This window comes from Gossypium raimondii, chromosome 3 (assembly GCF_025698545.1).
Source record: "Gossypium raimondii isolate GPD5lz chromosome 3, ASM2569854v1, whole genome shotgun sequence".
Taxonomy (NCBI): domain Eukaryota; kingdom Viridiplantae; phylum Streptophyta; class Magnoliopsida; order Malvales; family Malvaceae; genus Gossypium; species Gossypium raimondii.
In genome coordinates this window covers 5,198,142-5,212,958 of record NC_068567.1, presented here as the reverse complement: position 1 = coordinate 5,212,958, position 14,817 = coordinate 5,198,142, and the positions used below count along the sequence as shown (strand labels likewise).

Below are 14,817 nucleotides of genomic sequence, written 5' to 3'. Positions count from 1 at the left end.
ATCGCTATCACTACGAGTGATCAACCCAAGTGGCCCATAGCTCCACTGCTATGAATAAAAATCCTTGGTAAATCTCCATACCCTACTGATCGTATCAAATCAAGCATAATCATATTGTCAAATTTTCCTAGATTGATATAAACAACAAAATATTCAAAATAGCAAGACAACACAAATTTAAGATATATAAACTATTAAGGCTTACTTAAACACTACCAAACATAAGGTACTGGAGCAGCAAGACAAAAAGAAAGAAAGCACGCCAAATAAAACTACACTCAGTAGCACAACTGAATAAAGGCATCTATTATGCCTCAAAACTACTTATTATGGCTAACAAAATAGATACTGCAAGCTACAGGGTTTCAAGCAATCCAACCGATCCCAAGGGGATTTGAAATCCAACTTGAGCCTCTCCTGTGGCTGCTGGGAGTAAGAAACCATCACAATTACAAGAGCAAAGAGAAGGCTATGCACAGAAGAGGTAGAGATCAAGTTGTCGTTCAAGCGATAGGATCACTGCTGTTGAGCTTGTCGGCCCTGTGCACCACCATACCCACCACCATAGCCACCTTGTCCACCATGAGGACCATTGGCCTGACTACCCCCATAATTTCCTGAACCTTGGGATGAATCAGACCTCCATGATGCATTTCCATACCCTGAACTTCCATTTACATCACCATATCCACCTCCCATGTAGCCACCACCGCTCCCTTGTAGATCTCCCCCACCTGCACTAGCATTACTATTTGGTGTACCACCAGAACGACCTCCAGCAGCCCCATAACCAGCGTTCCCATAAGATCCATCATTACATCCATATCCCCCATATCCATAACCTTGACCGCCGTACCCAGTAGCTCCAGTGGGAGATTGGCCAGTAGCTGCAGAACCTGGACCACCGCTACCAGGACCAGCACCCCAAGGAGCAGCATTCCCATAACCCATAGCACCATAACCAGATGGAGTTTGAGTGCCCCATGAACTTCTAGGGGCACCAGGAGGCCCACTTGCATAGCCAGCATTGGGATTCCCATAAGCTGCACCGGCAGGGGCACCATAACCAGCACCTGCACCACCATAATTGCCATAACTACCATAACCAACACCATTACTAGCAGGACCATAACCATAGCCGGGTGCATATCCTGATGAACCATAAGGTGGAAAGCCAGCTCCAGTACCCTGGCCACGCATGTAATTGGAGTCCATACGACCATCGTAAGAACTTGAATTCCCACCAGAAGAACCATATCCCTGGTAACCTCCAAAACCACCAGCACCACCACCCATAGACCGGCTAGCCCCACCAGGATTGGCATCTTTAGGAAGGGCCGGTTTCACTTCAACTTGTTTGCCATTCAAATCATGAAAACTCTTGTGCAAAACCCTATCAACCGCCTCTTCACTGTCGAAGGAGATAAAACCAAACCCACGAGGCCTCTGGGTATTCTGGTCATACATGATTACTACATCAGTTACATGACCATAAGCCTCAAAGTATTGGCGAAATCCATCTTCAGTTAAAGTCGGAGGCAACCCTCCAACAAAAATCTTCTTGGTTCTGATATTTCCACCACCTCCAGAATTTCTACCCTGATTAAAATTACCAGATCTAGCGGAGGTTTGCTGCTCCTCTCTAGATAATGCCCTCTTTGCCTCAACCTGGGAAACAATTATCTTATAATTGGGAACTATCTTTGCACCAGGCAAGGCCAACAAGAATAGAGATAAAATACAGAAACTCGTATAATCTTTACAAATATACATATAGTATAAAAATTAAAAACACCTTAAAGTGCAAAATTGGCTCCAAAAGAATATAGCATACACTAAGAAATCCAAGTACCTTCCCGTGCTTAGAAAGAAAACTTACAATATGTAAAAAAAGGAAAACAAGGAAACATGCAATCATAAAACAGTAAATCAAGAGAAAACAACATAAAAACCCCAAATTTAATTCCTTACCTAGAGTTAGTATTAAAAAGGAAAACACACTGCAGATAACAATAACCCTAGAAAATCATCTTAAGAAAATTAAAAAAAATTACCGTTCTACCATCAATGGTGTGCTTTTCTTGAAGAACAGTATCGATGACGGACGGATCTGAGAAGACAACAAATCCAAAGCCACGAGGTCTCCCCGTGACCTTATCTCTCATGACAACAGTCTGCAAGATGTCGCCGTACTGACCAAAGTACTCCTTTAGCCTATCCTCACTTGTTTCCCATGATATCCCTCCAATAAACAGCTTCCCCTGATCTGAATCCATTCCCCCTTTCTACTCTTTTCTTTTATTCCTCCAAATCTAATGAAACAAGCTTCCGATTATAGCCCTGTTTTAGGTTTTAGGGTTTTGGGGGGTTTTTTTAGGGATTTGGAGAATAACGAAGAGAAAATGTTTTGGGGGCCGATTTTGAGAGAGGAAGTTAGAGCTGCTCTAAAGCCTAGAATAAAGAAAGGGAAGAAAAGTGTGAGGGATCGTGTTGTGTGCTGTTTGGACGGCTGAGATTTTGGAATATTTTTGGGAATGAACGGTTGCGATTTCATGTAGATCGAACTATTGGATCTGATAGGTCTAGTTTCGTTTGGGCTGGGTTTTAAATTAAGAACATAATTTTATGAATAGTTGGTTTATTTGCAAATTTCATGTTGGAATTCATATTTTATTTTATTGTCAGAATTAATTTATTTATATTTGTGAAACCTCACTGAAAGAATATTCATTTTTTCCTCTTTTACCTTTCAGTTCTGTTTTATGTCAAAATATTCTTTCTTTAATAATCAGTAAATTAGAACGAGAAAGTGAAGATATAAGGACTCATCAGAAGTAACAGAGAATCATGCCATGCAGTTAAAAGCATATTGAATCACTATTACTCTTTCTCAGGGTTGAGGCTTAAGATCAGCAACAACTATAATCCAAAATTTAAAAGAATGCTCAGAGGAGTTTTATAGGTGAAGATGGCAACAGAAGGCGTCAAATACTCGGGAATGGAACTTGACATGCTAAACTGAATGGAGTCCAAACTCTCTTTCATGGAAAACAAGCTACTCGACCAATGAGGTAAACTTACCCTGATAAAATTCTATTTCCTTCCATCCCTAAACAATATTTATAATAAAATGGAAATTCTGGTAGCTAGGGAGAAGAAGAGAACACAATGAAACTCGAGCAAAAAAGGATGCAAATCTCGAACAAAGCTCCATTGGCCAAAATAGCATGGAGAAATGCGAATAATCAAAGTTGCTCAAATGAACACTTCCTTGAAAGATGGGAAAAACCGAGAAACTCTAGATTGTGGAAAAGCATGTCAAATGGAAAGAATTATATCGGATAGAGACACCTAATCAAAGAACAATTGGAAATGAGATGTCCATTATGGATAGTCACAATGGAGAAATTTTAGTGAAATATTCTTATTTCAAGACTCACCAATTTACAGATAAACAACATAACCTCGAAGAAAATATGACAGTTTCTATGGAAACTCTAATTACCATGCAAGGTCATTATATTTCTCTGGAAAATTCTTAATGAAGCTTTGTCACGCAAAACTATGATACACACAAGGATTTCATCTATGAGCACATCATGTTAATATTTATTTAATCTTGAAATAAATCTGGTGATAAAGTTAATATTTAATATATAAAAATATTTTAAATTTTGTTTAAATACAAGTCAATTTTAAAATAAATCATTTACGTCTATATAGAAATTTTAAAAATATTAACTTCGTTAAACAATGAACTATATTTTTTAAACAATAAATATTAATTCTGAGTTACATTTAACGTATAAAAAATGTCTCCCATGTCCATCCTAGTTTATGATTGTTATACCCCTAATAGAATGGGACACATGGTAGACTATCGAATCGTCCATAGCTAACCCCTCGCAAGCTCCTCAAGGACCCTTGGCCAAACTAGCTCACAAATAGTTCGCGAATACAATGGCATTATCACCTGGCCAACCTATAAATAGGAGGATAATGTGTTTTACTACACTTCAACTCAAATCCTCCTATATTGACAACAATATCCATGTCGATTGAGTTAAGACTCAATCGACAACTTAAACCCCGGAATTAATCAAGAATAAAACCAATATTTGATATATATATATATATATATTCTTAAAATAGTATTTAAAAAATAAAAATGGGGAGGCTATGTTAAGTGTGAATCACCAACCTATCTTTGCTGATTTGAATGGTACTACAACGTTGTTGCCAAACCCATCAGACAAATCCATGCTCTTTTTTTTCGTCCTCTCTTTTCCTTCTTTGACACAAACATGGTGTCATCCATAACCAACAAAAATTATTCTCTGTATGTTTTGTATTATTCTCTTTCTTTATAAAAAGAAATGTTATCCTTTTTCTGTCCCTTATTTGCCTCGTCGGATATTTTCCCATTCTCCGCCGGTCACTGAGTTCTCCCTTTCGCCCCTCCGTCATGGTCCAATCCCGTCGGGAGTTCTTCTCTGGTCCTCTCTATGGTTTGACCACCTCCCCCACCACCTCCTCTAGCTCCGCCAATATAGACCTTGCATGGCCTTTTGGCAAGCTTGAAACTATCGACCATGATGATATTCGTGAAACGGCTTACGAAATCTTCTTTACGTCTTGTCGTTCGTCGCCGGGATTCGGGGGTCGGAATGCTTTGATGTTTTATTCATCACATGAGAATCAGCATAATCATCACGGGGATGAAGGGAGTTCGGGTGGGCTATCATCACAAGGACCGGGTTCACCTAGTCGGCGGGCTAACCATGGGGCGGTGAATGCCCCTTCCAGTAGGGTTAAAAGGGCTTTGGGGTTGAAGATGGTGAAAAGACCACAACATACTAGGAGGATGTCAATGTCTTCTTTGAATTTCAGCAGCGATGGCGGTGGTGGGTCGTCTTCGCCATCGTCGCCTGGTTCTAGCCCTGGTGTCGGTTCAGCGTTTTCGACGTTGCCGGGGAGGCCTCGACGACCTTTGACATCGGCGGAGCTTATGAGACAACAAATGAGGGTGACAGAACAAAGTGATAATAGACTTAGGAAGACTCTCATGAGAACCCTTGTTGGCCTAGTAAGTGCCACATATCACCGTCTACAATGCATATTACTTGTTTGTGTTTATGTTCTTCAATTAATTTCCCAATTCATTTGTTCCTTTTAATTGATGTGAAAAGTAACATTATAATGTTTAGATCCTTAGGATTGAATTTGGGATTGATTTGCAAGCTTAATTAGGTGCTAAATGCTGCTGTTTAATCTCTCCATGTTGGTTTTGAACAGACAGGTAAGAAATCAGACAATATCATTCTTCCACTCGAGCTTATTCGATTTATTAAACCATCTGAATTCAACGATCCGCACGAGTACCACATTTGGCAAAAGCGTCAACTCAAAATCCTAGAAGCAGGCCTTCTCCTCTACCCATCGGTTCCTATCGAGAAATCAAATTCTTTAGTGACGTGTCTACGCGAGATAATCCGTTCCAGTGATTTCAAGCCTATAGACATTAGCAAGAACTCTGACACGATGAGAACATTGAGCAATACCGCCATTTCTTTAGCTTGGCGAAGTACCAATGGCTCTCCTAACAATGTGCCCCATTGGGTTGATGGATTCCCTTTCAACATTCACCTCTACACTTGTCTCCTTCAGGCCATATTCGATATCAGGGACGAGACCCAGGTCCTTGACGAGGTCGATGAATTGCTAGAATTGATGAAAAAGACATGGACTACGTTGGGGATCAATAGGCCGATTCACAATGCTTGTTTCACTTGGGTGCTTTTTCAACAATATGTTTCAACTAATCAAACGGAGCCTGATCTTCTTTATGCCGCATATACTATGTTGACAGAGGTGGCAAACGACGCTAAAAAGCCGGATAGAGAGGCATCGTATGTGAAACTATTGTCTTTAATGTTGGATTCAATTCAAAATTGGGCAGAGAAGAGGTTACTTAGCTACCATGATTATTTCAACAAAGGAACTATTAGTGGAATTGAAAGTCTTTTGCCTTTGGCATTATCTTCAGCAAAGATTTTAGGTGAAGATGTTAAGATCATGGAAGGGGAAGGGGGTGAAAATGGGGATATAATGCTTGTGGATTCAACCAGTGATCGTGTAGATCTTTACATTCGATCTTCTGTGAAAAATGCATTTGCAAAGGTGAGTAATGTACTTTGTCGGCAACTATCTTGACCAATTACTCGTTTTTTCGGCATAATTTTCGTTTACTCCTTAGTGTTCTTTTTTTTTGTTGTTGCTATAGATGGTAGAAAATGAAAATGCCAAACTTGCAAATACAGAAGAAAAGGAAGAACCTAGTGTAACTATATTAAAATTCGCTAAAAAAACTGAGGTGTTGGCCGAGAAAGAGAAAGAGCTTTTTAGTCCTATATTGAAGAGATGGCATCCGGTTGCAACCGGAGTTGCGGTTGTCACACTACACCAATGTTATGGGGCACTGTTGAAGCAACATTTGTCTGGGACACGTATGTTGAACAGCGAAATAGTTGGGGTACTACAAGGAGCTTCAAAACTAGAAAAGGTTTTGGTTCAGATGGTGGTCGAAGACTCCGTAGAATGTGAAGATGGAGGAAAAGGAATTATTAGAGAAATGTCGCCATACGAGGTTGATTCAATCATATTGAAGCTTTTGAGACAATGGATAGATGAAAGACTAAAAAAAGGGAAAGATCTTCTTTCTAGAGCAAAAGAAACCGAAGTCAGTCAATTTCTTTGTAATTTCTTTATCGAGTTCATAACTGAGAAAAAGAAATAATCTTATGATTGAGCTTACTAATTGGTTTTAGTTTTATGTTGTAGAATTGGAATCCCAAGTCCAAATCCGAGCCATATGCGCAGTCCGCTGAGGAGCTACTGAATTTGGCCAAGGAAATGGTGAAAGATTTCTTCGAAATTCCAATCGGAATTACCAACGATCTGATTCTTGATCTAGCTGAAGGTTTAGAGCAGCTCTTCCAAGAATACACTACCTTTGTAGCATCATGTGGTGAGAGTCATCTCGTTGTGTTTCATACACTGTTTTAAGCTTACTCGATTTCGTGGAACAATTTTAATTATTCTTAGCAATAAGTCGATAACATATAGGGATGATGTATTTCTCGTTTTTGATATTTCATTTTTTTTGTTTCAGGGTCAAAAAAGAGTTATCTCCCTACACTTCCTCCTCTAACCAGATGCAACCGAGACTCAAAATTCTTCAAAATCTGGAAAAAGGCCAGTCCTTGCAGTGTTGGAGTAGAACATATGCATCGAATTGTGAATATGGATGGTCACCATTCTCGCCCATCGACAAGCCGTGGCACACAACGCCTTTACATTCGACTCAATACCTTGCACTATCTAATCACTAACCTCCCTTCTCTTGATAAAGCTCTAGCCACCTCTCCTAAAGTTTCAACACAAAACAATTCCAATGGAAGAAGTGGACGCGGTGCTTCATATTCCTTCTTTGAAAATGTTAATGCATCTATTCAATCTGCATGTGATCATGTATCAGAAGTTGCTGCTTACCGCCTTATCTTCCTTGACTCCAATTCTGTTTTCTACGAGAACCTTTACGTTGGTGACGTAGCCAATTCAAGGATTCGACCTGCAGTCAAAATTCTAAAGCAGAACCTTACACTTCTTAATGCAATAGTCATAGATCGGGTCCAAGCAGTAGCAATGAAAGAAGTCATGAAAGCATCATTCGAAGCTTTCCTCATGGTTTTGCTCGCTGGTGGACCATCTAGGACCTTTAATCGGTCCGATCACGAGATGATCAATGACGATTTCGACAGTTTGAAAAGGGTATTTTGTAATTGCGGAGAAGGATTGATATCTGATGATGTAGTCAAAAAGGAGGCTGATACCATTGAAGGGGTTATATCATTGATGTCTCTATCCACCGAACAACTAACGGAAGATCTCAGCATTATCACTTGTGAAACTAGTGGAATAGGTCTTGTAGGCACGGGGCAAAAGCTACCTATGCCACCAACAACAGGAAGGTGGGATAGATCCGATCCAAACACAATACTAAGAGTTTTGTGCCATCGGAATGATCGAGTCGCGAATCAATTCCTAAAGAAGTCATTTCAATTGGCAAAAAGGAAATGACATATGTGATACAGGTAATGTATACATTTTTGCATATCCGGAACAGATTCTTTTTGTTTTGGGGGGTGTATTCATAGCATTGGTTCTCAATGATCTAAATTATATTCTTTTTATATTGAAAGGAAACTAGAGCGCAAGCACAATGTATCAAATTCGGTTACCTTAAATGTTATAACAAGATCTTTTGGGGGGTAGAGATAGCAACTGTGCATTTTTCTTTTGCTTCATTTTCAATTCTTTTGTAACATTAGGCAACCTTTTAATTGTTCTTCAACACATAGAATTTCAATGGAGAGTATAAGTGATATTGTTCAACGTTGTTCCATCAAGCTATTCCTTTAGCTGCTTCTTGATTTGATGCTTTTAATCTCATCACCTTCAGTTCTTCCGTAAGCACGTGCATCGATTCCGAAACTTCGGCCTTGTAGACATAGAACCTGATCATTGCCATGAAGAAAATGAAGTTCAAGAAGTTGAGTACTGCGAAAAATGCATAGTAGTAATCAAGATGAGACTTGTTTAGGTTGTTCAGGATCCATCCTTGGTGACCGTCCCCTTGAGTGATATCAGAAACTGTTGACAGAAGGAAACTGCTGAGAAAATTCCCGATCCCTAGACTTGTTGATGAATAAGAAGTACCGAGGCTCTTCATGCTTTCTGGTGCTTGATCGTAGAAGAACTCGAGCTTAGCCACCTCTAGAAATGCATCAGCTGTTCCCATGAGCACAAATTGGGGAAGTAGAATGAATATGGTTAATGGAAGTTGGCCTCCATTTTCAACTAAACCATGTTGCTTAGCCACATTAAGCCTATACCTCTCGGTTAAAGAAGCAACCGCCATGATTATGAAGTGAAGAACAAGGCCAATCCCCATCCTTTGAAGTAGAGTGATGCCCCTCGGATTATTAGTCCATTTCCGGATGACCGGAACGAAAAAGCGGTCATAGAGGACGACACAAGCAAGCATCGAAATCGTCACGAATCCGGCTAAACTCGCCGGGGGAATCTTAAAGTTCCCTATATGTCTATCAAGGGTGGTGCCTTGTTTTATAAATAATGTATTGATTTGTGCAATCATGGTACTTGGCACAAATGTGGCAATCAAGATTGGGATCATTCTTAACATTTGTTTAGTTTCCTCTACTTGGGTTACTGCGCTTAGCATCCATGGATCTGTTGACCCAGTTTTCACAGCAGCTTTATTCAAAAACCTGCAATTTACACACCCAAAACGAGTAAATTGAATTGTGTTTTGGGTTTAAAACCGAGTTTCGCTCCACCCTAGTAACTAATGCGAACAATAATTAATACTAACCTCAAAGTTGGTGTCGAACCAATCATGAACTTCCCATTCCTAGCATACTCTTCCAAGTCAAGTTCATGTAGTTCTTTAGGGTCAATAGGAAGTGGCACCCTCCATTTCCTAGCGGCGGCCACTATGACCATAGCCATCTTCGTGAACGGACTCCCGGCGGGCACCCGGTGCCGATAAAACGGGGTGCCAGCTAAGAAAATCATAACAGAAATCACGAGCCCGAGCGTGGGTAAACCGTACCCTAAGGTCCAACCGACATTGTCTTGAATGTATACGAGGACCGTGTTGGCAAAGAGTGTCCCAAAGAAGATGCTGAACATCCACCAATTGAAGAATGATAGCTTGCTAGCCTTCTCTTTCGGATGGAAATCATCAAACTGGTCGGCGCCAATCGTCGAAATGTTCGGCTTCGTGCCACCAGTTCCGATGGCTAACGTATATAATGCACCGAAAAACGTGGCTAACTGTAATGTTGATGCCTTCTTGCAATCGTCTATGTTGGCTTGGTGACAAGGTGGTGGTTTTAGTCCAGGGATTGATACTGATAATGTCAGCAATGACATTCCCTGTTGATCGAATAATTGGGTTAATAAAGATTAATAATTAAAACATATATATGTAATTGATTTAATGGAATGGTTTTCACTAAAAGATTAAAGGCTTAAAATCACATTAATTATTAAAAAAACACGTTAATTAGAATTTAAATTTTGACAACAATAAGTATAAAATATTAATAAAGGTGTTTCATCAGTTCAATCGATTTTTTTTTTCATCATCATCATCAACAACAACTAAGCTTATCTATAGCCTTGGGCATACAAATTTTCAGGGTCCACTCTACTATCATTTTTATTTAATATTTAATAGTTATGTTTAGACTCCACAAACAATATTAGGGGATTGACAAGTGTCCTATAATATATATTTTTATTACTATTATGTTTTTTTCCTTTTATTAAACTTTTAACCATAAATAATTAAATATATTTATTTTACCCATATTTTAAATAAATTTAATTTTTCAATTTCAATTTCATTTTGGACCGATAGCATGTGGGTCTAATTCAATGTGAATTGATGTACCAAATTGACTAAGATATGTACAAAAAATATAGACTTTGTAGACATACAAAGTTGAAATTGTGACATGTTTGACAATAATTTCCAACCCAATAATATACAGTACCTTAGACATTAATCATCATCTATTTATTGTCTTGTAACAAAAGAATAAATAAATAAATATATTCAAAGTCTCACATTTTGTTCATGTTTGAAAACTCAATATTATTTTCTTGGTGATTTTACTTAAATCTATCTCTTCTTTGTTCTGTTTTGCAACCATGTGATCTTATTTGATATTTCAAACCATTTCTTTTCTTGATTGAATGAGTGATTAAAAATCTAAAATAATGAGTTTAGATTTAAAATTTTAATTATCATGGGATTGAGATAAGGATAAAATTAAAACTTTTCAGTAGAGTATTTTTAAGATGATAAAACTAATTATTCTTATTATATATGTGAAGTGCTCGTAATATGCATGCATGCGTATAAAAATATCTATACTACAAATACGTCACGTATATATAATAAAAATATTTTTTCAGAAGACCAATTAATATAAACTATTTTTATCAGTGGGGTTGCGGTGTTTTAAGCAAAGCTCGCGAATAGGCTTAATTAAAATTAAAATTCAATTGATAATATTGTTAATTGGCTAAAAACCCTAAATTTTAAAAGTTAGAAAAGTAGGAGAAAAATAATAAACCCTAAAAAATAAAATAATGAAAACTTACAGTGACGTAAATGAGAGAGGCAAAGACAAAGGTCCAATAGCGTCCAAGATGAGCGTCGGCAACATAGGCACCCAAGATTGGGGTGATCCAAATGGTGCCCACCCAATTGGTCACATTGTTCGCTGATTTCACTGTGCCTTGATGCAGTTTCTTAGTCAAATATAGCACCAGATTCGACGATATTCCATAATACGCCATTCGTTCAAACACTTCATACACTGCACAAAACATGTTGGATTCGTATTAATTAATGATGTTCTTTTTCTAACAAAGCGGCGCTCACACTTTTAAAAACAACAAAAACGAGAGAGTAAGGCTTTGCTATGGTGACTGTCTGTAAGTTCCTTGGGACTCAACAGTCAACACTATCTACTCTCCATACACTTGTTATGGTGAATTACTATTTTCATGTCGTATTTAAAAATCTAGCTTTGATTGTTAATATTGTTGAATTCTTTTAATAAATTCCCATTTATTAGGTTATTTTATTGATTAAATAGTTATCGAGTGAGTTTTTTTGTTATTTCAAAACGTCACACTAATAGATTTAATAGAATAATTTTAACAGTGCTAATAGTTTAATTTAAATTTTTAATTTAAAAAGTAAAAAATTAAATCTCAAATATGAAAAGAATACATGGACTTGAATCATGTTTTAACCTTTTTAAGATGGTACTTTTTCACTTATAATTTACATATTTTATTATTCTTCTTCTTCTAAGTTTCAACTTAATATTCTGTATAAAATCCATAGAAATTAAAACCCTAAACCTATCGGATAATTTAAATAATTCTCAAACTGATAAAAACAACTTCAAGAGAGATAGACAAGGTTTTAGTCTCTCCTCGTCTATACGACAAAATTACATTTTGACTCTTCTCAAATTTTATAATTCAATACACTACATCATTGTCTTTTGTCTCCCCTGAAATTAATGACTTCATCCTTACAAAACGAACATTTCAATTTGAATTAATTTCTTATTTTCTCAATTTTTCTTACTCAACATTAGTTTTCGATACTTCGTTGTCATCATATGCTGATAGGGTTTTTTTTTTTTAAATGTAGGTCCATGATGGACACATCCATGGGTCTATGAAAAGAAAATCAATTTTTATTTTTCTCTATTAATTGACGACGAGATATTTTTTTCAAGATATCATAGTTCCACGAAAGAAAAACGCGTTATAAATGTCGAAATTTAAATTTAAAATATTTACTTATTAAATATTATAAACCAATCGAATTAAGATTCAAGTTTTCGAGAAAAAATAGAAGATTGGTGAAAGATATAAAAGATGGGAGAGAGAAATGGAGGTGACATTAAATCAGGTCTTAAATTTGTGGAAAAAGGAAGCTTCTTTAATTTATTATTTGGTAGTTGAACCAAATTAATGCCTTTTATCAAACTTTTAAATTGATAAAAAAAAGTACTAAAATCATCACGTTTTGTCTTAAAAAAGTAAAATCCAAAAGACTTTTCTCTTGCAATGAATCTATTAAAAGATTATTGTCTTAAAAGAAAAAAAAAATAGAAGTCTGAAAATATATTACACTTGAGCAAGGCCGACAGCGGCTTTGGTTATTTAAAATTTTGTATTTTAGTCCTTTCTAAAAATTTAATGATTTAATTAAGTCTTTTTTATGTAAAACTTTTAAGTTTTACTCTCGAATTTTGTTTTTCAGTAATAATAAAATATGTAATGATCCAACCCGAAAACCCATAGTTAACATATGGGTTAAATAACCTCAAGATGCTCCATTTGAGGGGAGCCTTCCTCGTCCACTCTACTTCGGGCTCTCTACTCTTGAAGAATAAAATCACTTATCTCTATCTCTTTTCAAAACTGTTGATTCAATACATCAACATGTATCTTATATTTTTTCGATCCATAAACTATTAATTTCATCTTGTTTTACCCCAAAACACAATACCCACTGATCAAAACGTAATAAGTGACAAATTCTTAAGGACAATATGAATTGTACCTAAATGAGAAAAGTAACATAATTTGAGGACTAATTTTGTTGTTGAGTTATTTAGGAATAAAGCAAGAAATTCCAAATGTCGTGACTCAAATTCCAAACGTATAGAATTCCACCAAAAGGGAGAAAACGAAGGAAAGGAGAGAAACCCACAACTTTCTCGGGATCTTATCCCGAGATTAATTTCACCTTTGTGCCAAAAGGGGGAAAAAAGAAGGGGGGAAATTGCAAAAACAAAAGAGATGAAGGTTTTTACCAACAACAAAGGAGCAAGCAGTCCATCCACCTCTCTTGGATCTACGAACTGGGTTTCCTTTAAGATCCACAGTTCCATCTTGTGTATAATCATCTATTCCTTCTTCAACCGCCATTGATGAACAACAAACTAAGGTTCTATATGTATATATATATATTTATAAGAACTAGTTTGGGTTTCTTTTTAGTCCTTTATATAGATACTCATGCATTTTGCAATGGGGGGAGTTTGTGTATATCCACCCCTTTTATAGACATTTGATTTGATTCTCTAAAAGATACTACCAATCTCTTCAATATATTTATTATTTTTTTGCATTTTCCACCCCTTTGGTTTGACTTGGATTTCGAAAGGCCTTGCCTAATTTTTCCTTTTTTGGATTTATTTTACATTGAAAGAAAAAAAAAAGGGTTTATTGCACGAGCTTGCCTAAAGAAAATCGAATTCGGTTCAATTACTTTTTAGAAAAATTTGAGTTATTAAGCGAGTTGAATTCGAGTAAATTAAAAAAAAATATTCGGGTCAAGATAAAATTTAAAAAAATCTATGGGTTAGAAAAGATTTTGGGTAGAATAATTTAAATGAAATTATTAATTTTTAAGAAAGAAGAAAATGTAATTCTTTCATTTAACTAAGGGATTGAAAAGAGATTAAATTGAATTATTAATTTTAAGATGAGCTAGAAAAGCAATTATACCTTTAAATTAGTGCCATTCCAACTCTAGTTTAAACCAAAGAGCAAGGGCATAGTGGAGTAAGGGAGTAAGGGACTAAGGGGCAGGGCCTTAACCACCCCTGTTTATTGTTCAAATTACATTTTTAACCTTCCTTAAAATTGGTAATTCAATTTAAGTCCTTTTAACATTAAATTTTTAGTTTCGAACCCCTGAAATTTAGTCCTCGATGGTGGATACGAAATACCTAACTTCATCCCTAATTAAGAGATAAACGAATTTTAATGGAAAGTAATTGAAGGATCGTGTGATTCAATTGATAGCAATGTACTTACAACATTTACATTCGATTCCGTCGAAAACCACAACATTTCTAAAACAGACATGTGATTTAAAATTGTACTAAAAATACATCTACATTATTTTATTTACGCGGTTTTAAATATTCCAAATAGTTACAATGTTTAACATTTAGGCCAAACAACAAAGACGAATATTAGATGTAATAATAAGATACATTGCGTTAAGATGGAGAGAATTTGAGGCAGTCATAAATCCCGAAAGAATCATTTTCCATGAACAGTAAAACGGACAAAAAAATAAAACAATAAAAATAGAAATTATTATTATAACCAACCCTCTAA

The 14,817-nt window shown here is 36.4% G+C and overlaps 3 protein-coding genes across 3 annotated transcripts; 1 reads left to right on the top strand and 2 right to left on the bottom strand.

Annotated features, from left to right (window-relative positions):
- Nucleotides 1-114: 114 nt before the first annotated feature.
- LOC105796757 (heterogeneous nuclear ribonucleoprotein 1) lies at nucleotides 115-2,456 on the bottom strand. The gene is made up of 2 exons (XM_012626558.2): nucleotides 2,055-2,456; nucleotides 115-1,668 (listed from the first exon to the last, which is right to left on the bottom strand). Exons 1-2 carry the CDS (start codon nucleotides 2,274-2,276, stop codon nucleotides 517-519), a joined length of 1,374 nt encoding a protein of 457 aa, XP_012482012.1. The 5' UTR covers nucleotides 2,277-2,456; the 3' UTR covers nucleotides 115-516.
- A 1,934-nt stretch (nucleotides 2,457-4,390) lies between these two features.
- On the top strand, nucleotides 4,391-8,142 carry LOC105796755 (protein unc-13 homolog). Its single transcript, XM_012626556.2, has 5 exons — nucleotides 4,391-5,086; nucleotides 5,296-6,180; nucleotides 6,284-6,739; nucleotides 6,841-7,027; nucleotides 7,172-8,142. Exons 1-5 carry the CDS (start codon nucleotides 4,466-4,468, stop codon nucleotides 8,137-8,139), a joined length of 3,117 nt encoding a protein of 1,038 aa, XP_012482010.1. The 5' UTR covers nucleotides 4,391-4,465; the 3' UTR covers nucleotides 8,140-8,142.
- A 142-nt stretch (nucleotides 8,143-8,284) lies between these two features.
- On the bottom strand, nucleotides 8,285-13,756 carry LOC105796756 (protein NRT1/ PTR FAMILY 5.2). Its single transcript, XM_012626557.2, has 4 exons — nucleotides 13,500-13,756; nucleotides 11,257-11,474; nucleotides 9,455-10,020; nucleotides 8,285-9,350 (listed from the first exon to the last, which is right to left on the bottom strand). Exons 1-4 carry the CDS (start codon nucleotides 13,612-13,614, stop codon nucleotides 8,465-8,467), a joined length of 1,785 nt encoding a protein of 594 aa, XP_012482011.1. The 5' UTR covers nucleotides 13,615-13,756; the 3' UTR covers nucleotides 8,285-8,464.
- Nucleotides 13,757-14,817: the final 1,061 nt, after the last annotated feature.